This window comes from Besnoitia besnoiti, chromosome IV (assembly GCF_002563875.1).
Source record: "Besnoitia besnoiti strain Bb-Ger1 chromosome IV, whole genome shotgun sequence".
NCBI lineage: Eukaryota > Apicomplexa > Conoidasida > Eucoccidiorida > Sarcocystidae > Besnoitia > Besnoitia besnoiti.
The window spans coordinates 2,249,151-2,269,294 of record NC_042359.1 but is presented as its reverse complement, the minus strand read 5'-3'; the positions used below and the strand labels follow the sequence as shown (position 1 = coordinate 2,269,294).

Sequence of the window (20,144 nt, the reverse complement as noted above, 5' to 3'; positions counted from 1 at the left end):
CGCCTCATCTTCAGTAGCAGGCCGATCGAGGTTCGCTGCAACCAGCGCTTACCGGTGATAGCTCAGTTGGTAGAGCGGCAGACTGTAGACGACGCGGAAATCTGTTGGTCCCTGGTTCGATTCCGGGTCACCGGACTTTTTGCTCTTTGCCAGCAAACTCCTCACGCATAAATGGTCCAGGAGATGAGCTCTTCAGACACACGTGGAAAGACATTTCTTTCGTACCGATTGATTCTTAATCCGTAGTTTCGTTGGCGTGGCATGTCAAACAAGTGACCCTGCATATCGAAGGCTGGACTGTTCCGGTGCGACGTGACACTTACGTGGGGTACAAAGGGCCGTTAAAGCATCCGATAAATCTCCATGTTTACGTAGGTTTCGCCCGATTTATCAGTGTTTTGTATCCCCTTTTTTCCGTTTTCCGGTTACTTCGGGCTCGCGGCAGGTACAGCCTTGCTGTGTGGGCTACCGTGGCTTTGTAGGAAGTAAGCTGCAGCTTCGTGGTCGATTTCGAAGGACCCCGTTGATTTCTAGCTGTCAGAGTACGCCCATAACGGGGTGCTACTGGATTTCCGACTTGTCTGATATCGAGTTCGGTCTTGGCTGTGCCGCGCTCGGTGCCAGGGCGAGAGTGGGCGGCCACAAGACAAGAGTGCAGAATGGTAGCTGCCACATTCTCTTTAGGGTTTAGGGAGAAGCTTGCGAAACGTTATCGAACGGCCGAACACAAGATCTAACTGCGTCATGTTGCCGGCTTGGTTCACGCTGACACCTGCGGCGTGACCTCGAGGACCCCTTGGCTGTCTTTCTTTGCCTACAGGCTCATTCCGCCTGATGCTGGGAAGTGAGCGTGTATACACGTATCTGGTATCAGTACGTTTGAATACACGGATGTGGGGAGGGCAGATGCTCCGAATTCTGCTGCTCCAGGGGGCTGACCGCCTCGCCCTAGCTGGGGCGAGTCCGTACTTTCACCCGCGGACCTCCCGCCCCTATTTGACCCTTCAAAGTGGACGGGCCGTTTCTCAGTCTATCGGGGCTTCTGAAAACATCCGCAAAAACCAACATCAGAAGAGGCTGTTGTCCAGAGTGAAATCGAGCGGTCACCACACAAGGAGCCCCCCCGCCTCTCGCCCAGCTCAGGCTCGAGGTCTCTCATTTGTTAAGCAAGAAGGCACCGTTCTCGCTGAAAGGCTGCCAGCGAAACCTCGTGGCCTGTGAGCGGATGTGGATGTCGTCTTGGACCGACACACGCATCAGAGTTTCTTGTCTCGGCATTCGTTAGGGGGTGGAGCTTGGCGCCCAAGGTCCCTCTTTTGTCACAGCCGAGGACCGGTCTTGTGCCGCCATCGGCCCCGCGCCTTTCGGCGTATATGCGGTTTCATTGTTGACGGGGTCGTCCGTATCCTCTTTGCCTTGCAGCTGCCTCTGTTTTACATCCATCTCAACCCTGACACGTTCTGTTTTGCTTCTGGCGAAGGCCCTGTAACGTGCAAAGATACAGGGCAAGTTGTTTAGTGCGGAGTAGATCGGAATGTCGCCGGCTTAGTGCCAAGGTGGGGGGGGGAGGGGGAGGAGGGTTTGTCACACTGGAGGAGCGGCGCGCGGCCTCGCGGGGGTCGTTTTTCTGTTTTTGGTGACAAAGAGAGGTGTTTGCAGACGAAATTTCCTCCAGAGTGTCCCCCAGAGCAGAGTCGAAGGCAACCCTGTGCTGGGGAGGCACGCATCGTTTTCTCAGGCGCTGCGCCTCCTCCGTGTTTTTCTCGTGCGCGGTTCGAGCCACGCAAACAGGCAAATCGGGTGACGCCTGAAGCATACTTCTTGCGCGCGCGGAGCGCGAGCCTAGGTGGCGAAGAAGTCGCGCTTCACCTTGGTAACCGTTTTTCTGCTTTTTTTTGTCACGTTACGGATTTTGAATTGAGGAAGGCGCTTTGAGCTTTCCCGACAAGGGTGCCAGACGTGCAAACTCAGGGCGATCATGCTGGGTTTCGGCGCGGAGCCGTATAAGCCTTTTTCACTAGAAATTCAGGTGCCGAAAAATTCACAGATGCCAGACGAACTGTTGCCAACATTCGACAGGCGCGCCCCACTACTACTAGGCGCAAGCTCCGACACTTTCCTTGCCCCTGTTTCGTCGGCATCAACGGAACGAGCCTGTGAGCGACATGAATGTTAAATTCAGAATTAAATGCATCCGTTCGCAAACTCAAGGCTCGAGGGAGAAGAACCTACATCCGCGCTGAATCGTGCTTTTTCGCCCCCCTGCGTTCCTTTTCTCGACTGTCTGCAATCTCCCGGTCGAAAGTTTGCAGTGGCGAGGGGTTTCTCTCGCGACAAACTTTATGTTTCGTCTCAAGAAAAACCAAAAATAGTGCGAAGAAGATGACCAATTCCTTGCTTTCTCCTTTCCGTGCGTTTCCCCCGTTAACAAGCAACGACGGCGCGGGGCAGCGCTCAAGGACTTCGTCTCCCGGCCTGAGCTTGCAGGATTTCCTTCTTTCGTAAGGGTTTTTGTTTGTCACGACGGGCTTTTTCAGCTTTTTTTTCGCTCACGTTCATCGCTCCTGTCTCCTTGTTAGCCGACTTGCACGTTTTCTTCTTTCGCTCCGCTGAACGCGGCTCAGCGGCCGCGCCCCTCGTATCTTCGCGTGGAGTCGTTTGTGTGTTCGCTAGTACCTTTTCTTTCCCCTCCTCTTTCTCCTCAATCGTTCCTTTTCGCTGGCGGACTCTTTTTCGCGGGATTTCGCGGCGCGTTCGCTGGGGCATTGCATCGGCCCCAACGCCGACGGCTGCCCTCAAGTCGTCTCGCCCCGATTGTCTCTGCCTCTCCTTTTTCGTCTCATTTCTCTATTTTTCTCTTTGTCGCTCCTAGTCGGTCACGTCGCTTTCTATCGTTTTCTGTCTCCGTCTGCCGCCTCGTCCAGTTGTCTCCTCTGCATTGTCCTTCGTCTCACGCCTCCTCTGTGGCACCCGAGCCACGCTGTCTCGCATCTAGGCAAGTCGACTGCCTGTGTTTGAATGCGAAGGTCAGAGGGCTCTTCTTCAGGTCAGGAAGGGATGGGGCGGCGTCTGCAGCACCGAAGAATCCCCCTTTTCGCCTTCGACGCTCAACGGTGGTGAGGAAGTTGCTGACGGCCTTTCCTCTCTGCGCACCGAGAATCCTGCCCCTGAGGGATTTGACACCGCGGCCAGCTCACTCGTTCCCTTCCGCTCGCCAGCGGTTTTCCTGGGGGAGTCGCGCGGCCCTTAGCGGCTGATGCGGAGAAGCGCGGGCGGCTGTAGAGACGATGCGACGTTCCGCGTTGCCTCCCTGCAGCTCAGCGCTTCAGTCGCGCCCCGCCCTTTGCCCCGTCGTCTGAATCCGCTTTCGCAGGAAGAGCTCTTTTTTGTTTCTGGCTCGGCAGCATGGTGCCCCCTGGGGGCGCGAGCCCCGCACAGGTTGCAGGCGAGGGCCGCGGCGAGGGCGCTGCTTCCCCGTCGTCCGCGGAAACGTCCGTGGCTGCGCACAGCTCTCTGAACAACTCGTATTTGTCTTCTGGTCTCGCCTCTAAAGAAGCCGCGTCGTCGCCAGACGCCACGGCGGAAGGGCCCTCGGCGGCCGCCTCGTCGGCGGATGCCTCCGCTTCTGCGGCGCGCGCCGCGACGCCCTCTTCGTCTTATTCACCGACTGCCTCAGCCTCTTCTCGCTCGAAACCGGCAGGAGGCGCGGATGCAACCCGCGAGCAGGCAGCGTCGGCGGCTGCGCAGCAGTCGCCTGCTGGAGGGCTAGACGAGGCCGACGCGCCCCGGGCGGCCTCAAAAGACTCCCAAGGCTTCCCAGTCCCCGATCCCCTGCGCCTCGTGGGCTCTGCGGCTGCGCCCGCCGGCGTGCAGCTCTCCTCGGGGGGGGCAAGCCGAAGTCCGCCGAGGACGCGGCCGGCGCCGCTGCTCGGCCTCGCTGCAGCTCCTCCCCGTCCTCTGCGCGCGGGGACTCTTCGCCCAGGCCTGCTGCGTTCGGGAGCGGCTCCGCGACCGTCTCTCCGGCGAACGCCTCGTCGGCGTCCACGTCCGGCGCCGTCCCCCCGGGCGTGGCCTCGGTGCCGGCGGCGGTCGCGGCCCCAACCCCAAACAGTCTTTTGGAGAACTTCACGGCCGTGGCTTCGTCGGGGGCCCTGACGAACCCGTCGGCGGCGGCGCTCCTTTCTGCTGCACTGTCTCGGTCGCTGGCGCAGCCTCTGTCGTCTTCACCCTCTTTCGTCTCGCCGTCTTCCTCTCCCTTCTTGGTCTCGCCTTCTTTGAGGAACATGTACTCGATGCTGCCCTCTGCCTCCGCCCCCGCGGCGTCGTCCCTCCCTGGGGCAGTCCCTGCGCTCCTGACCGCCGCGAGTCCGAACGCCGCGGGCCTTCCCACCGCAGGAGGCAACACTGCCGCTGCGCGCTCTGCGTCGCCCTCTGTCGTCGCGTCTAACAACCTCGTGGCTGCGGCGCTACGTAATCTGCCTTCCTCGTTCGGTTTGCAGCCGCTGCAGCAGCTTCAACCGCGCTTTGTGCCGCAGCAGGCCCCCGCCGACGGGGCGACTGCGAGCCCCTCGCCCTCTCCTCCTATCTCCTCCTCATTGCCCGGCGTGGCTTCGGCCTTGTCCAGTCGCCCACCGTCGTCGGGCGCGACCGCAGCGGCGGACGCCGCCGGGGTGAGTGCCCCCGCCGCGGCGCTCTCGCAGAACTCTCTCGTCCTCAGCGCGGCTAGCGAAGCCTTAGGCGCTCGCAGAAGGAGCTCGGGGGTCAGCGCCCCGGGTGCGACGGTCTTTCCTGCCGCTGCGCCGCCGACGCTTCCCGCAGGTGCCACGTCTTCCTCCTTGTCGTCTTCGCCCTTCCTCCTCGGCAACCTCCTACAGGCTGCGCTCCTGGGCGCCTCCACGGCCGCCGCCGCGCCCGGTGTATCTGGCTCTTCGCCGCATGCGGCGCTTCTGAGCTCCCTCGCCTCGTCTCTGCCTGCAGCCGGAGGCGTGGCAGCCGCATCCCCCTTCGCCGCGCCGCACTCGCGGTTCTTCGCATCGCCTCAGGGCCTCTCGAAGGTCCCCCCGGCGGCCGGCGGCGGCGCCTGTGCGAGCCTCAACGGCGCGGTGGTGGTGTCGCAGGCCGCGCAGCCGTCAAACGCTTCGCCCCGCTCCGCCGCAGTCGCGGAACCAGGCGCGGGCGCTGCAGACGCAGCAGCCCGAGAGAAAGACGAAGCCGGCGACGCGGGGGCGTCCCGCGCTCAAGATGCTGCCGCGCCGGGCGACCGCACGGCTCTCGAGGCGGGGCGGCTGTCCGTGAGCAGAGCGAGACACGGGCTACCCGCGCCCGCCTCGTCTGCTGCCACAACGGCAGCAGACGAGGCCGCGGCAGGCCAGCGGGAGCTCGCCGCGGAGGCGGACGAAGACGCAGTGTGCAGCGTGTGCGTGATTGGCGAGTGTGAGCAGCAAAACAACATCGTGTTCTGCGACGAGTGCGGCTGCGCAGTTCACCAGTTCTGCTATGGCGTCGTGCAGATCCCCGAGGGGCCATGGTACTGTTCGCTCTGCACCTGGCTGCGGCGCAAGACGCAAAAGAAGCGCGATGACGGCCGCGCTGCGGCGGCCCGCGGCGAAGAGTGGAGCGCAGCTGCGGAGGGCGCGACGGACAAGGCGAGCAAGGAGAACGCGACAGGGGCGCCCGACTCCTCTTCTGCGTCCGTAACGGCCACGTCTGCGGCGTCTGGCTCGCAGCCGAGCGACGCGGCGGCTCCGTCTGCGGCTTCTTCTGCGGTAGCTCCGCCCGCGTCGCCTCCCGTGTTGTGTAAGTTGTGCGGCAAGGGAGGCGGGGCGATGCGGCGGGGGCCTGAGAAGATCTGGGTTCACAGCTGCTGCGTCTTGTACTGTCGCACGGGGCCGCAGTTCCGCCGCACTCTGCAGCTGGACGAGCCGATTAACATCCGCCAGTCGCTCTCGGTCGCGCGCGCCATGTCGTGGCGCTGCAGCGTGTGTCAGAAGCGCGAGGGGTACCCGATTTCCTGCGGATTCCCCGGATGCACCAGGCGCCAACACGTCACCTGCGCGCGCGCCGCGAAGTGCGTCTGCATCATCTCCTCGCTGTGGGAGGGCGACGTCGACGGCGCCGGCCGCGAGCGCGTCTGGAAGGCCGTCTTCTGCCCCGCACACAACGACCCTGTCTCCATTCAGTACGCCAAGGAATTCGAGCGCGAGCGAGTCTTCTCGCGCTCGCCGCCGGCGGCGCCCCAGACGGCCGCCGCGACGCCGTTCGCGCATGCCACCCCCGCCCTCACGGCGGTGCTCGTGCCCCAGGCCTGCGGAGACGACGCACAGGGTGAGACGCAGCACGGCGAAGGAGGCGGAGGCGAAGGAGCCAAGCCGAAGGAGGCGTGTTCCTGTGGGGGGGGCCCGGGCGCTGCGACTCAGCAGTCCAACGGCGTGACAGCGGGGGAAACTGCACCTGGCGTGAAGGAGCAGACAGGCGCGGTCGACGCCGCCGGGGGCGCAAAAAAGGTGAGGGACGCAGCGTCTGCAGAGGCCGGACAGGGAGACTCGAAGGATGAAAAGGGAAGCGGAGTTCCTTCTGGTATGGCTGGAGACTGTCAAGAGGAGACGAAGGGCCTCAGACCAGCGCTGTCCCCCTCTGGGCGCTCCGCCCGGACGCAGGCAGCCGGGGCGGGGGGGGGGCCAGGCCCCACACAGACTCTGGGCGTATCGTCTGCGGCCGGTGCGGTTCAAGCGGGGGGCGCTGGCGAGAGTGGATGCGCCACAGCGGCGGCTGCCGCGCCGCTGTCGTCCTCGCAGGCGTTGCCTGGCAGCAACGCGTCGTCTCAAAGCTCCTCTTCGTCATCGCTGCCCGCTGCGTGCGCCGCGCGTGGCGGCGCGCCGACCTCGTCTGTCGCAGCTTCCTCGTCTGCGGCATCCGCTGGGCTGCCTGCGGCCCTCGCATCTGGTTCGTCTTCGTTTGCGCAGAACCCGCTGTCTCTGGGCTCTGTCCTCTATCCTCAGGCCTTCGGGGCCGCCGGCGGTGGCGCCACTGGCGACTCGGGGGGGCCCTATCCCCCGAGCTCCTGCTGCAGAAGCAGCTGCTCCTGCAGGCCTTGGGCGCGGGTGCGGCGGGTGGAGCCCAGGGCGGGGCTGCGACCGTGGGGCCGTTCTTTTACCCGCAGGTGAAGCCTCAGGGGTTGGCCTTCAGCGGCTTGACTCCATCGGCGATTGCGCCGTTGCTCGAGCCTCTCGTCGCGCCCTACGCAACAGCGCAGCAGGCATTGGGGAAGAAGGAGACTCCCGACGGGCAGCCACGACTTCCAGGCGCTGCGGCTCCGGCGGCGGGGGCGGGCGGAAGCGTGTTGCCCGGTCTCGCTGGCGCGCCGCTTCTCGCGAATTTCGCAGCGGGCGGGGTCGGCGGCCCTGGGGACATGCGCGCCGCAGGCGTGCCTCCCGGTCTCGCGCTGCCTTCGTCCTCCCTCGTGGCGGCGCCTCCCGGCGCAGTTGGAGGCGCCAGTCTTCTGGCGCAGCAATACCAAAACGTTGCGTTCCGGTCTCAGCAGGCCGGGGTCAACACCCCCGTCGGGCTGCTGTACCAGAGCCTGGCCGGCGCCGGGGCTGGCCTCGGCGGCGTAGCCCCGGGGGCGCTCGGCATCGGAGGCCCGCAAGGGGCGGCGGGCCCCGTAGGCACCCTGCGCGCGGCTTCGCCCGGCGCGCAGTTTGCATTTCTCACGCCGCAGCAGCTCTTGGCGGCGACGCAGACGCGCGTGGGGGGGCAGGCTCTCGCGGCAGGCGGCGCGCTCCCCGCGGGGGCCAACTGTCTCCTCCAGCCCGGGGCGGGCGCCCTTCCCTTGCGCTTCCCCGGCGCGGCGGACGGAGTCGTCCTCACTGGGGGCGCCCTTCCCGCGAGAGGCGGAGAGGTCGCCGGCGGCGCCAGTCTGAATGGAGCGCGCGAGAGAGAAGGAGAAGGCCTTCCCGCGCAAGGCGGTGCGTCTCCGGGGGCCGCGGCCTTGGCGTCGCGCGGTGCGGCTGGTGCCCCTGGAGCCGCGGCGGGACGGGGAGAGGCGAAGGGAGACGCCAGTGCGTCTGCGTTTCCTCTCGCATCTGCTTCGCTTCAGACCGCGCAGGCGCCGCTCGCGTCCGCGCCGCCGCAAACGCTGTCTGCATCGTCGCTGACAGCCGTCGAAGGCCCGCCAGGAGCCGAGTTAGCGGGCGCTCCGCCGCCCTGTGCAGAGGGGGCGACTGCAGCGTCGCCGCTCGCGGTGTCGCATCTCGCCGCGTCGCCCCATCCATCGCCGCCGCTGAAGGCGATGGGGTCGCTTCGCTCGGGCGGGAAGCGCGGGGGCCGCGGTGGCAGGTCGTCGCATCGCTCGATGCTCTTTGGGGCCTTCAGGAAGTCGCAGGCAGGCGTGGGCGGCGTCGCAGGCGGCACGCGAGCGAGCGGCCTGGCGGGCGCTGCCGCGAAACACGGCGCATTGAACGCACTCGGTCTCGGCGGCGTGGAGGGCGGCGTGGGTGCGGACATGCTGTTGGACGGCTCGCTAGTGGCCGCCTCCTCGTCTGGATCCCACGGTGTGCATACCCCCGGGACGACGACGCGCGGGAGCCGCGTGCAGTGGGGCCGGTTTGACGCGCTTTTCCGTCGAGTGCCTGTGGGGCCGTTTGCACAGAGCATCCTCGAGACGCTCAAGAGTTCGCAGGAGCGCCGCGCGGCCGCGGAGGAGGCGCGAGTAATTGAAAAGATTCTCGTCTCGCCGGGGCTGCGCCCCGACGTTGACACGCTCACCGAGCCGCCGCTGGAAGACAGAGAAGTCGTGGAGAGTCTCCTGGAGCTTTACGTCCAGCAAGTTGACGAGGCGCTGCGCCGCGCGCGCGAGCTGAAGCGCCGGGAGCGAAAGGCCGACCGCGAGAAGAAGCGAAGAGAAAAGGAGCTGGCGAGCGCCGAAGAGCGCGCGGCGAAAGACGACGGAGATTCGCAGGAAATCGCGTTGCAAGCGCGTGACAAGCAGACCGAGACCTCTGGCGGAGGCGGGGCGGACGCTCGGCCGAGTGACCCTCGAGAGACGACTGAGGGATCTCCTGGGCAAGAAGGAGAGCAGGGACCCAGCAGCAAAGGGGTCGACGAAGGAAGCTCAGCAAGAAAGCGTGGCGCGCCGGATAACGTGGCGAGCTCGTGCGCTGGCGAACAGTCGGGCAGCGAAGCGACAAAGCGGCGGAAGACTGAGGACGCGCGTGGGGAGCTCTTGCCGGCAGAGCTGCCGTCGCCTGCGCCGCAGGGGCTCTCTCTTTCGAGTGCGGATAGGCCACAGGAGAGCGGAATGGACGTGGCGTCCGCCGTGGCGCCGGAGCTGAGTGCGGCGGGCGGTCTGTCCCCCCCTGCTGGCCGGGCGGGGACGGGGGGTGCCGGCGAGGAGCTGCCGGGAGAGAATAAGGAAGGCGGCGGGCCTGCTGCGCCTGCTGCGGAGACGAAGAAGCGCGAGAGGCGGCACGCGCACTCTGGGCAGGACGACGATCGCGAGGATGAAGAGGAGGTCTGTTTGCCTTTCACGGCGCTCGTCGACTTTGGGCCTGTGGCCGCGTGGATCCTCTTCGAGGCCGTCCCTGGCGAGCCGCAGTCCGCGGACGATTTCGAGATCTTAGAGCGCCTCTGCGCGAGTGGCTGCCTCCGCGGGGCGGGGGGCAGCACGGGATCTCCGTCGCCGCCCCAGTCGCGCAAGACTTCGTCTTCTTGCCTCCTCGACGCGGGTCTCCCGTCGTCGCTCGGCATGGTCGGCTTTCCCCCGCCGTCTTCCGCGTGCGCGGGAGCCCCGGGGGGCAACGACCGCCATGCGTCGCCGACGGGGCGAGGCGGGGTCGGCGCCGCCTGGAGAGAGAAAGGCAGCTCGGGCGCGAAGGGGCTGCTCGCTTCACCGCGTTTCAGGCCGCCTGCCGACGTCCCAAAAACGCCCGGCTCGCCCTCCGCGGGCGTGGCTGCAGCAAGCGAGCGCGCCGGCCGGCGCGGCGCGGCATCGCTGAAGGGTTGTGACTATTTCTCCCAGAAGGCCGCGCCGGGCGATGAGGGTCACGCGGGCGGCAAGCGGAAAGGCGACGCGCGGGGGCTCGCCGGCGGCGAAGCAGCAGAGGCCGCCCCTCGGCGCGGCCATAAGCGCGAAGGGAAGGAAGAAACCGCAGGGGGGCGCGAGGAGGAGGATGCGCTGCGCGGAGCCCTGTCGGGAGAGGGCGAAGGTGAGGGGAGCAAACCAGAAGAGGGCGCCCGGTACCGCCTTGTCGTGAAGGCGTTCAAAACACTGAGTTTCTACCAACTGACTTACTGCAGACGACGCCTGCAGCAAGTCTTCCTCAGGCCACATCGCCACCCGCTGTACCGACAGCTGCTTCAGGTGGAGGCGCGGCATCGGGAGCGACGCGGAGAAGACAGACAGACAGAGGTGGAATTCTGCGACAGGGTGCAAACCGACCGCGAGGAAGGCGACGCGGAGAAAGACCAGAGAGTCTTTCCGCTGCTGCAGCTCTCCAAGATGCTCGCGGACCATCAAATCACCGCCACCTCTTTCCTCCCTCCAGACAAGGGGCGGCACAAACATGGAAAAGACGCTGTCGCCTCGCCCAAGAAGGGCGCCGGGGCGTCGCCGACTACCGGCGTCAAGACCGAGATTGCGCCGGGGCGCAATGCAGCGGCGGCGAGTGTCTCCTGGGTCACACCGCTGGAGGCCGGGGGCGGCAGCCTTGGGCCCGACGGGGGCGACGCGCAGAATCTGTCCGTCGCCGAGGCCGCTTCGCCTGCTGCGCGATCGAGCGCCGTTGAGGAGGGTGCGCAGAGACGAGGAAAGGACCTGGCGCCAGCGCCGGCGCAGAATGTCGAGAGCGCGGGGCAGGGCGGGGTCTTTGCGAGTCTTCGTGTCGACGAGCTGGATGACAGAAGCGTGTCGCCGCTCCCCGTCACGTCGGCCCCGAGCTTCGTCTCTGGGGGAGCCGCCGAGGAGGGGAAGAAGGGCGAGGCGCTGCTGCTCCACGATGGCCTTGGGATTGCGGCGTCGCCTCTCCACGCGGGCGCCTGGTCGCGCGTCGGCGGCGACGCCGCGGCCTCGTCCTCGCTGGCTGCTGCGGCCTCGCCGTCGGCGGCATCCGCCCGCGCGGCCCGCTGGCCGCCCGCGCCACGCCCCCGCGACTTCCTTGACGTCGAGCCGGAGGGCGAGGGGCAGTTGGGCGCCGCGGGGCAGGCGGGCGCCTGCGTCGTCACGGTCGGAGGCCATCGTTGGTTTGTCAAGCCCTGGGGCTGGAAGGAATCGCCCTACGCGAGCCTGGTGACTGGTGCTGACGACTTCGTCGGCTTCCAGTGCGCCCAGTTCCTCCAAGTGAGTGACAGCGAACCGCCTCGGAACAGAGGGCGGGGGGTGAGGGGGGGTGGGGGGATGAGAGAAAGAGGAGAGAGGAGGGAGGGAAGGAGCAGAGGGCGAGCGGGGACTGTCAGGCGGGCGTTTGGCGGTACGCCGAGGTTTTGTGGCGGTGCTCAGTCGCGACCGCTTGTCTGCTGCAGCTGAGGCCCGTCTTTCTTCTCCGTCGCAGAGCTGCCTGGGACGAGGAGTGCTGGATCGGGTTTGTTTCGCCGCGAAGTGCACGCGTGCCTGGCGTGCAGCTGTGTCGCCTCGTTTTCTCGATCCTGCGCGTCGTAGTCTTTGTTGTCCTCTTGTATCTTCTTGTCAGGTTTCCTCCGTCTTGTCGCGCGACTTGCATCGCCTTAAGCTGCATCTCCTGCAGTCTGTGCTCGAGGAGAACCGGCAGCCGCTGAAGCTCGTGGAGCGTCCGCAGTGCTCCGATCGGCTTCTCGCGCGCTACGCATCGATGCACCGTTGGTCGCAGCTGCGGCACTACGTCGTGGAGGGCGTCAAGGACCTCCCGATCCCCTCAGCCGCGGCGGCGCCCTCCCCGGGGCCGCCCGCCTCCTCGGCTTGGCGCCGCGGGGGCGGCGCTGCAGGACGTCGCGCGGCAAGTAGTGCAGCGCCGAGCGGCAAGAACGAGGACGCGGCGAAGCTGTCGGCGGCTGCGGGGGCCGCGACCGCGACGGCGGCCGCGGCGCGTGGCGGGCGGCTCGCGAAGGGCTGCAACAGTCCAGAACAGGAGGAGCATCTCCTCACGCAGCGCCGGCAGCTGTGCGCAGCGCGGGCGCTACGCGTGCCCTCCTTCCCAGACGCGAAGACCTGCTTCCTGCTTGCGCAACAGGAGAAGTATCTGCAGCAGCTGGGCTGCCTGTCGGACTCGGTTGCGGCCTGTGCGGCGGTCGCGGGCTGGGGGCTCGGCAGCATGGGTCTCGCCTCGTCCGCGGGCGCCGAACTCGAGCGCCGCTTGCTGCTCAACTTCCCCTCCTCGCCCTTTGGCGCGGAGTGCGACGCAGCAGCCGAAGAGCGCGACGCGTCGCCGCACGACGCGGACAGATTCGCCTCCGCGGCGCATGCGTGGGCTGCGCGTCACTCGCGCGAGAGGCGCCAGGAGCGGGCTAGGAAGCGCGAGGGAGCCGGAGCCGCGGGCGGGCCTGAGAACGAGGTCTGCATTTCTGATTCCGTTCTGGCCTTGTTCCGCGACGGGCGCCCCCCCGAGGCTGAAGGGCCCGGCGACGGCCGCGAGCTCACGCAGCTCCTCAGCGAGTGCGACGCGAATCTTTCGCTCTTTCTCGAAGACGAAGGCGAGGAGGAGACGCGGAGCCCGCAAGGACAGCCGGTGCTCATGGCCGGCGGCGTCAAGAAACTTGGCGGTCTCGACACCGCGGGAGACGCGCCCCCGGCTGCGCCTCCAGAGGAACGCCCCGCCCCGGGCGCAGAGACTGGCGAGGGCGCGGCTCGGGCTCAGGGCGTGAGCGGCGGCGACGCGCAGAAGGCGCCAGGCGACGGGGCCGCCGTAGCCGCGGAGGGCGGAGCAGCTGCTCAGGAGAAGGAGACAGCGAAGGACGAGAAAGAGGAGGGCGACGGGGGCACCGCCGCGCCGTCTCCGACGTGCGCGCAGGCGGCCCGCTCCGCCCCGACCGCTCCATCCGCCGCTCAGCGCCCCTTATCGCCTGCGCCCGCGTCGTCGCCTACACCCGTGTCATCGCCTGCGCCTGTCTCCTCGCCTGCGCCTGTCTCCTCGCCTGCGCCTGTCTCCTCGCCTGCGCCTGTCTCCTCACCCGCGCCTGTCTCCTCACCCGCGCCTGTCTCCTCACCCGCGCCTGTCTCCTCACCCGCGCCCCTCGCGTCTGCAGGCTCGCCGGCGACGACGGCGGTGACAGCCACCGGCGGCGGCGTGGAGGCGCTCTTGGGGTCGATTGCGGGCGCGGGCTCGTGCTGCAGCGTGTGTTGGTGGAGTGAGCGCAGCAACTTGAATCCGATGTTGTCCTGCGTACGCTGCCTCGTCCCGGTTCACAAGAACTGCTACGGAGTCGGGAAGATGGGGGAGAACGTCGAGGGCGACGACTGGATCTGCCGCAGATGCGAACTCGAGAAAAAAGGCCTTGGCACCCAGTGGCTTGTCGCCTTTGTTCCCATGAAAATCCGCTGCCAGGTGAGAAAAAGAACGATAGAAAAGGCGGTCGTTGCTTTCATGTTTTCCAAGGTGTGCGATGCGTATACATATTTATATATTTAAGTATGTCATATAAATATATATATATATGGGCACGTGTTCAAGGACTCCAAGTGTGAGTGTATATTCTTGCGTATGCATATAGATGTATTTTCGCTCGGAGGGCCGCAGGACGTGTATGTGAATCTATATATCTACCTATACTCATATATGTGTATATATTTCTATAAATTTATATTTGTATATTTGCCTTTGTCCGGGCCTGCGCACTGCATGTTCCGCTTCCTGCACGGTTTGTTTCAGATTTGCGGCACTGGCGGCGGCGCGCTCAAGCCGACGACAGACGGCGGGTGGGTTCATCTCTTCTGCGCCCTGTGGCTGTTGCCTGAGGTCTGGTGCTGCGATTTCTCTGCGCTGGAGCCTTGGAGCCTCGAGCGCGTTGACGCGTGGCGCCGAGAGGCGCGCTGCAGCCTCTGCGACCAGGTGAGCAGTCGCGGCGTTTCCGTCGCGAAATGTTTTTTTAGAGAAAGCGTCTCGAGGGCCCGCGCAGTGTGGTGCGGCGCGTGGGAATGGGATAGCCAGACGGAAGGTGCGAGACCAGAGGCTTCGGTGGAAGGGCGTTCAGGCCGATGCGGGGCCGTGATGGGGGAGTGGTGTTTGGGGGCATCGATAGTCCGGTTTTTTTTGTTTCTTTTATGATTTTCTGGCGAGTCTGTGTCGCCTCAGCTGCGCGCGAGGATGATTGTTACGCCTGTGTTTTTCTTCGCATTTTGCAACTTTTTCTCAGGAGGGCGGGGCTTGCGTGCGCTGCGCCTGCGTGGGCTGCGAAGTCTGTTTTCACCCGATGTGCGCGTGGCTCGCGGGACTTTACTGCGAGGCTGAAAGCCTCCGCGGCCTCTTTTTGTCTTTCCGCGGCGCAGTCGATCGCTGCTTCCCGCGCCTCGTCATCAAGGCTTTCTGCTTCAAACACTGCCCCGAATTCCTGCCCGACGGAAAAAGGTAAGCGAGAAACAACCAACCGATCCGACAGAATATACGTGTATAGAAGGTAGGTGTAGATATATTTTGATTCATTTATGCTGGGTCGCAGTTCCTCTCTTCGCATGTTGTCTACCTCGCTTACAGGACAGCGGACGAGCGAGGTCCTGGGGAAGCTATAGCCGGCTTTTTGTGCGGCCTCGAGGCAAGGGCAGCTATGCGTATGAGTGTATGCCACCTTGTGTGCATGTTGCCGGGGATCTCGCTTCTCGAGTTGCTCACGTATTTTGCCTTTCGGTTTTTTTTTCAGGCGGTCTTCGGCCGTTCAGAGTTGGCTGCGTCTGCGGCGGTACGTGACACGCGATCATCGCCCGGATTTGTTCAACGCAAACGATCGCAGAAGCGGCGGCCTTCTCTTTAAACGCGGTGCGGGTGGCGCCCGCAGAGGGAACAGTGCGGCGAGCGCGGCCACAGCGTTCACGGCGCAGAATCGAACGCGGGCAGCGAGCGCTGTGGTCACAGCGTCAGCTGCGACTACGAAACTCGATGTCGCTCCTTTTCCTCCCCCTGCGGCTGCCCCGATCGCAGCCGCCGACGCCCCCAGACGGCGCCGGTTGCGGCTGGGGCTCCAGCGGCGGAGACTGTCGCGACCGCGGTCGGAGGCGCGGAGGGCCCACTGGAGATTCCGGTGGCCGAGGGCGAGGACCCGAAGGAGGAGGCCGCGAAAGACGCGGGCAGTCGCTCAACTCCTCCGCCTCCACCCCCCCGGCTTCGCAGACGCAGAGTTCCTCGTCGGCTGCCGCCATCCCAGGGGGGCGAGGCAGCGGCGGAACGGGTGGCGAGTGCGGCGCAGGGGTGGGCGAGGCGGCAGACGCCTGCGGCGGAGGATTTTTGACGCGCAGCATCTTGGAAGAAAGAGATCTCTACGACGATCACTCGTGCGCTGTTTGTCTCCTCCCGCGGGTGACATGCACGTCCTCGAATCCCTTCTTCCACTGCGAGCGCTGTGGCCTCTGCGTGCATCGCCAGTGCTACGGCATCCGGAAGGAGCATTTGCCTCTCTATTTGCGGCCTGACCTGCTGAGAAAGATCAAAAAACGCCGCGTGGGGGCGCGCGCCGCGGAAAGCGAGGCGGCGGAGGCGCCCCAGGGAGAGGAGAAAGGACTGGCGAGTGCGGAGGGCGAAGAAGGGACGCGACGCGGCGAGGAAGGAGGAAGCAAAACCCCCGCCGAGGAAGGCGTCTCGCTTCCGGAGGATGCCGGACACGGCGTCAAGAGGAAGCGAGACGAAGACAAAGAAGGCGCAGAAGAAACAGAAGCGACGAGGAAGCAAGGCGAAGGCGGCATGGAGGGGGGCGCGAGCTACACGACGCCGGGAACGCAGCCGCTGGAATTCAGTAAGGAAAGAAAGCTCGAGCATCCGTCCTCCTCGCCCTCCGCTTTTTTTGCGTCGGAGACTTCCGAAGCCGAGGCTGCGCTGAACGCGACCGAACAGGGGCCTGGCCGCGGAGACACGTGTCTCCTTCGGGCGACCGCTAGGGGCGAGGAGCCCCAGCAAGGGGCGAGACCCGGAGAGGACGAACAGACGCCAGCGAACCTCGAGCAGACGCCGGCGCAAGGCGTTCAAGACGCGGACGTATCGTCTCAGGTGCAGGCCGGCGAAGCGGGGGAGGAGGTCGCTCGGCCCAAGAGAAAGCGAGACGACGCAGAGGAGGAAGAAGAGAGTGTGCGGCAGTACAAACCGAAGCCCTTTTTGTGCGAGGCGTGCACGTGGCTCCCTCCCAACGAGAAGCCGTTTTGTCTGCTTTGCCCACGCCGCGGAGGGGCGTTCAAGCTGGTCGTCCCGTCGCTGCCGCCGGCGGTGCCGCCTGCCGTGGCTTCGTCGCCGGCCTCTTCGCCGTCCTCAGGCTCGTTCTCAGCGTTTGCGAGCTGCTGCAGCGACGCACCGGCGCCCGCCTTCGCGCACATGACCTGCTGTCTCTGGGCGCCGGGCGTGGACGTCGCGGCGACGCCCGCGTTGTCGCCGATTGTCGGCGTGGATCGCGTGCTAGAGGAGCAACAAAACATCCTCGTCCGCTTCTTTCGGAAGAAGGAGCTGGAGGAGGCTGAGAAGCGCCCCGCTGAGCCCGCCGCTGCGGATGGTGAGCCCGCGGGTCTCGACGCGGAGAAGGGCTCCAGCAGCGCTTCAGCGCCAAAAGAGGGGCGGCACGATGGCGACAAAGCCGCGGAGGCGGAGGGCGAAGAGGATGCGCAGGACGTGCGGTGCCCGAGGCAGGCCCTCGAAGACAAGAAGGCCGACCCGGAGGAGGTGGCGCTGCCAGACGAGCAAATCCTGCCCTTCCTCTGGAGGGAGTGCGAAGTCTGCGGGTCGGCCTACGGATACTGCACAGAGTGTGCGCAGAAGGGTTGCACGACGTACTTCCATCCACTCTGCGCGCAACTGAAGGGCGCCTTCATGGAGATGACTGAACAACCTGGGCGCCGATTCACTGCGGTTGCCTTCTGCTTGCGAGTAAGAGCAACTGCCCGCGCACCGCCGGCCTCGCACTCGCGCGGCCTACCGAATCTGTGCGCATCATTGTGTCGCCGTAGACAGGAAACAGAGTCTCCTGCGAAACACGCCTCTGTAGAGTGGTGGATTGCAGCGAGACCCTGGGGCACCGCACCCCCAGACGGCTGAGGCGTGCTTTTTGATCATGCTCCGCTTTTTCGCGGTTTCGTTTCTGTTGCAGCACTCGCGCGTGCGCAATCAGATCTCGCCCTCCGTCAGGCTTTTCCTGCGTCTGCGGTCTTTCCTGGAACTGGTAAGACTTGCGCTGCTGGGCGGCGGCCCGGGAGGGGGGGGGGAAGGCATGGGCGTGCCTCACCGTCTGCGCGGGCAGGAGCTTGTCTGAATCGCGCTAGAGGCTTGAGACGCGAATGCCCAGGCGGGAGATCTCACAGAGACGACAGCATGTCCTCTGTCGGGTTTGATGGCGCACACGTGGGGGAAAGGTATCGGCTCGGCAAAGTGGCTGCAACGGCTTGGGGTAGAGGTATGACTCGCAGTGAGAGGGCGTCTACAGCACAAGAAAGCCCCTGTGTGCGTGTCAAGCGCTGCGTGGCGGCACCTTCACTCGCGGACGGGGCGGGATATGAGGAGCGTCATGTTTGGTAAAGTGCTTCGGGCGTGTGCTGCGTGTGCGCTGTGCAGTCGCGGCTGCTTGTGGGGCAGGTGACTCGGCGCGAGCGTGTGCAGCGCCTGTGGCTGCGGAAGCGGCGCGAGCTGCTGGACTCGGAGTTTCCGCTGACCGACTTGGTGGACATCTCGTCCTCCTCGTCTTCACCTGTGGCGCTCGCGCCTCCGTCGCCCGCCGCCGCGGCCTCGCCTCCTGCACTTCCGTCGAGCGGCGAGCCTGCGCCTCCTGCGTCGCCGTCGGCGGCCTCGTCTGAGACGGCTGCGGCGGGCTCGAGGCCTCCCTCTGGAGGCGCAGAGACTGCGGGCGCAGGCGAGAAGCCGCGGTCGGCGTCGTGCGGGCCGGCGGCGACTCTGCTTCCGGACTTTGTTCTCTTCAACGCGCTGTCCTCGCGGACGTTTTCGCCAGACGCCGCCGTCGACGCAGCCCAGAAGGCTGAAGACCTCTCGCTGATTGCGGGGTTCGACCCGAGTCTCTTGTCCGCGGCAGCGCGCGCGGCTGTCGGCGAGGTGCTCAGTCAGCAGACCCGCGTGAGCGAGGCTGCGGCGAGTTCGCAGGCCGCAGAGACGAAACAGGCGCCCGCACCGGCAGACGGGGCGCCGGCGTCCGCGGTCGCAGGTGGGGAGAACCCGGCAGTCGAGGGCGACCTCCGCTTGCCGCTGCAGGCGCCCGCGGCCGGTCCCTCTCCGCTGGCCTCGCTCTCTGACGACGCGAAGGAGCGAGACGAGAGAGGAGAACGAGAGGAGAGCGGCGCGCCGCCTGCAGAGACAGAGGAGGCGCGCGGGGCGGAGGCGGAGAAGGAGGATCCTGGAGACTACGAGCCCGAAGGGGAGAGCGGAGACATTTCGGCGCGTCTGCGAGCCAGAGGGCGACGAGGAAGCGGCACGGGAAAGGCGCCGCTCGCGAAGCTCTTAGTCAAGAAGACGCGCGAGACCGCCAGTGCAATGCCGTCGCCGCGGGCGCTTGTCGCAGCCTCTCCGATGAACCGGGGCCCCAGGGACACGCGTCCCCCGCCGTTCGAGATGAAGATGCGCGACCGCACTCCCGCCTCGCGGGCCGCCGAGAAAGACGACGCGGAGCCTCAGCCAATCAAGGGCGCGCCTTGTCCGCCGGCTGTCTCCCGACGCGGGGCCGCGGGCGCGGGCGATGCGGCACTGGGGGAACGCAGGGCGTCGCGAGAAGAGGGCGAAGGGAGGATCTCGTCGCGCGCACACCTGAGCCGCCACGCGTCGTGTGCGGTCGCCTCTTCGGCGGCGCCAGGCAAAAAAGTGGAGGACGCGGGCCCCAAGCGGAAGGCGAGCGGCGAAGTGCCCCGCGCGTCGTCGTTCACTGCAGCGATCACGCAGTACCTTCACAGAGTGAAGGAGAGGCGCGAGAAGCGCAGAGCGGGAGGGAGACGCGAGGAGAGCGACGGCGAAGAGCCAGACGAAGACCGGCTGCCTTACGTCGACGCGCGCACAGGCTTCAGATGCACGCAGCTGGCGGAGGACGAGCTGCAAGAGCTTATCGTCGTGATTGCGCAGGCGACGAGTGCCGCGGTCGCGGCTGGGCGAGCCGACGAGGGTTTCGCGGCACACCGCAAAGGCCGCCCCACAAATCGCCAGCGCCTGCTCTTGCTGCTGAGCGAGGCGAGTCCGCGGAGCCGACGCGAAGCGATTGGCCTCGCACAGCAGTTGCGGCAGACGTGGGAGGACATTTTGATTGGAAGCGTCGACAAAGAGCTGCTGGTCGTGAAAAAGAATCTGTTGTCGCCGTCGGCGCCTCGCGCGGGCGCCCTCGGTGCGGAGGCCGCGAGCGAGCGGATCATGAACAACGGCACTGCGGCGAGCCCGTCGGCGAGCAAGAGTGCTTCGGCCTCCTCGCCCAGGTCTCGACTGGCCGCCGCCGCGCCCTCTGAAGACGCCTCTTCGTCGCGAACGTTCTTGCCGAGCGTGCTCGGGTCCCCCGCGCACAAGCTGCGCGCCAGAGAGGCGGGCGACGGTCGCCTGCGGAGACTGCCGCCTGCAGTGACTCCGCAGGCGCCTGAAGAGCCCGCCCCCGCTGGAGCTGCAGCAACTAAGTCGACGCGGGCAGCCTCACCACCAGGTAGGCGATGCAGCAGGCGCGTCGCGTCCTTTCTCTCTGTATTTCTTTCCTTCTATCTGTCTCTGCTAGGCTTTGGGGGTGTAGAAAAAGGAGCGTGAGGACTTAACGGAGGAGTCGGGTGCCGCGTGGAGCGAAGAGGGTGATCGTGAGCTCGACAGGCGCAGCTGCGGAGAAGGGGAGAGGCGAGAGGGAAGGGGCAGCAACGAACCAAGCTGGAGCGGCGTATTGTGTCGTCTCTGCTGCGTTGTTTCGAAGCGCCGCGGGCCTTGCACCGCTGTCGCCCGTGATTTTGCTTTCTATTTTCGATTTTTTCCGGATTTTTAGCTTCTTTTCTGAGTGGACGTCTTCGTGTGGTATCTCGCGGAACGTGGGCATCT

General features: G+C 65.8%; 3 protein-coding genes and 1 non-coding gene across 4 annotated transcripts; all 4 read left to right on the top strand.

Annotated features, from left to right (window-relative positions):
- Positions 1 to 51: 51 nt before the first annotated feature.
- On the top strand, positions 52 to 135 carry BESB_057880. Its single transcript has one exon. It is a non-coding gene; the product is annotated as a tRNA-Tyr (tRNA).
- A 3,270-nt stretch (positions 136 to 3,405) lies between these two features.
- Positions 3,406 to 4,155, top strand: BESB_054410 (PHD-finger domain-containing protein; the record flags this gene model as incomplete). Its single annotated transcript, XM_029363876.1, has 1 exon — positions 3,406 to 4,155. The coding sequence occupies one exon, from the start codon at positions 3,406 to 3,408 to the stop codon at positions 4,153 to 4,155; it is 750 nt and encodes a 249-aa protein (XP_029219799.1).
- A 128-nt stretch (positions 4,156 to 4,283) lies between these two features.
- Positions 4,284 to 11,518, top strand: BESB_054400 (PHD-finger domain-containing protein; the record flags this gene model as incomplete). Its single annotated transcript, XM_029363875.1, has 2 exons — positions 4,284 to 7,100; positions 7,160 to 11,518. 2 exons carry the CDS (start codon positions 4,284 to 4,286, stop codon positions 11,516 to 11,518), a joined length of 7,176 nt encoding a protein of 2,391 aa, XP_029219798.1.
- A 301-nt stretch (positions 11,519 to 11,819) lies between these two features.
- On the top strand, positions 11,820 to 19,865 carry BESB_054390 (uncharacterized protein; the record flags this gene model as incomplete). Its single annotated transcript, XM_029363874.1, has 7 exons — positions 11,820 to 13,508; positions 13,833 to 14,012; positions 14,317 to 14,528; positions 14,655 to 14,856; positions 15,096 to 17,018; positions 17,239 to 17,310; positions 17,700 to 19,865. 7 exons carry the CDS (start codon positions 11,820 to 11,822, stop codon positions 19,863 to 19,865), a joined length of 6,444 nt encoding a protein of 2,147 aa, XP_029219797.1.
- Positions 19,866 to 20,144: the final 279 nt, after the last annotated feature.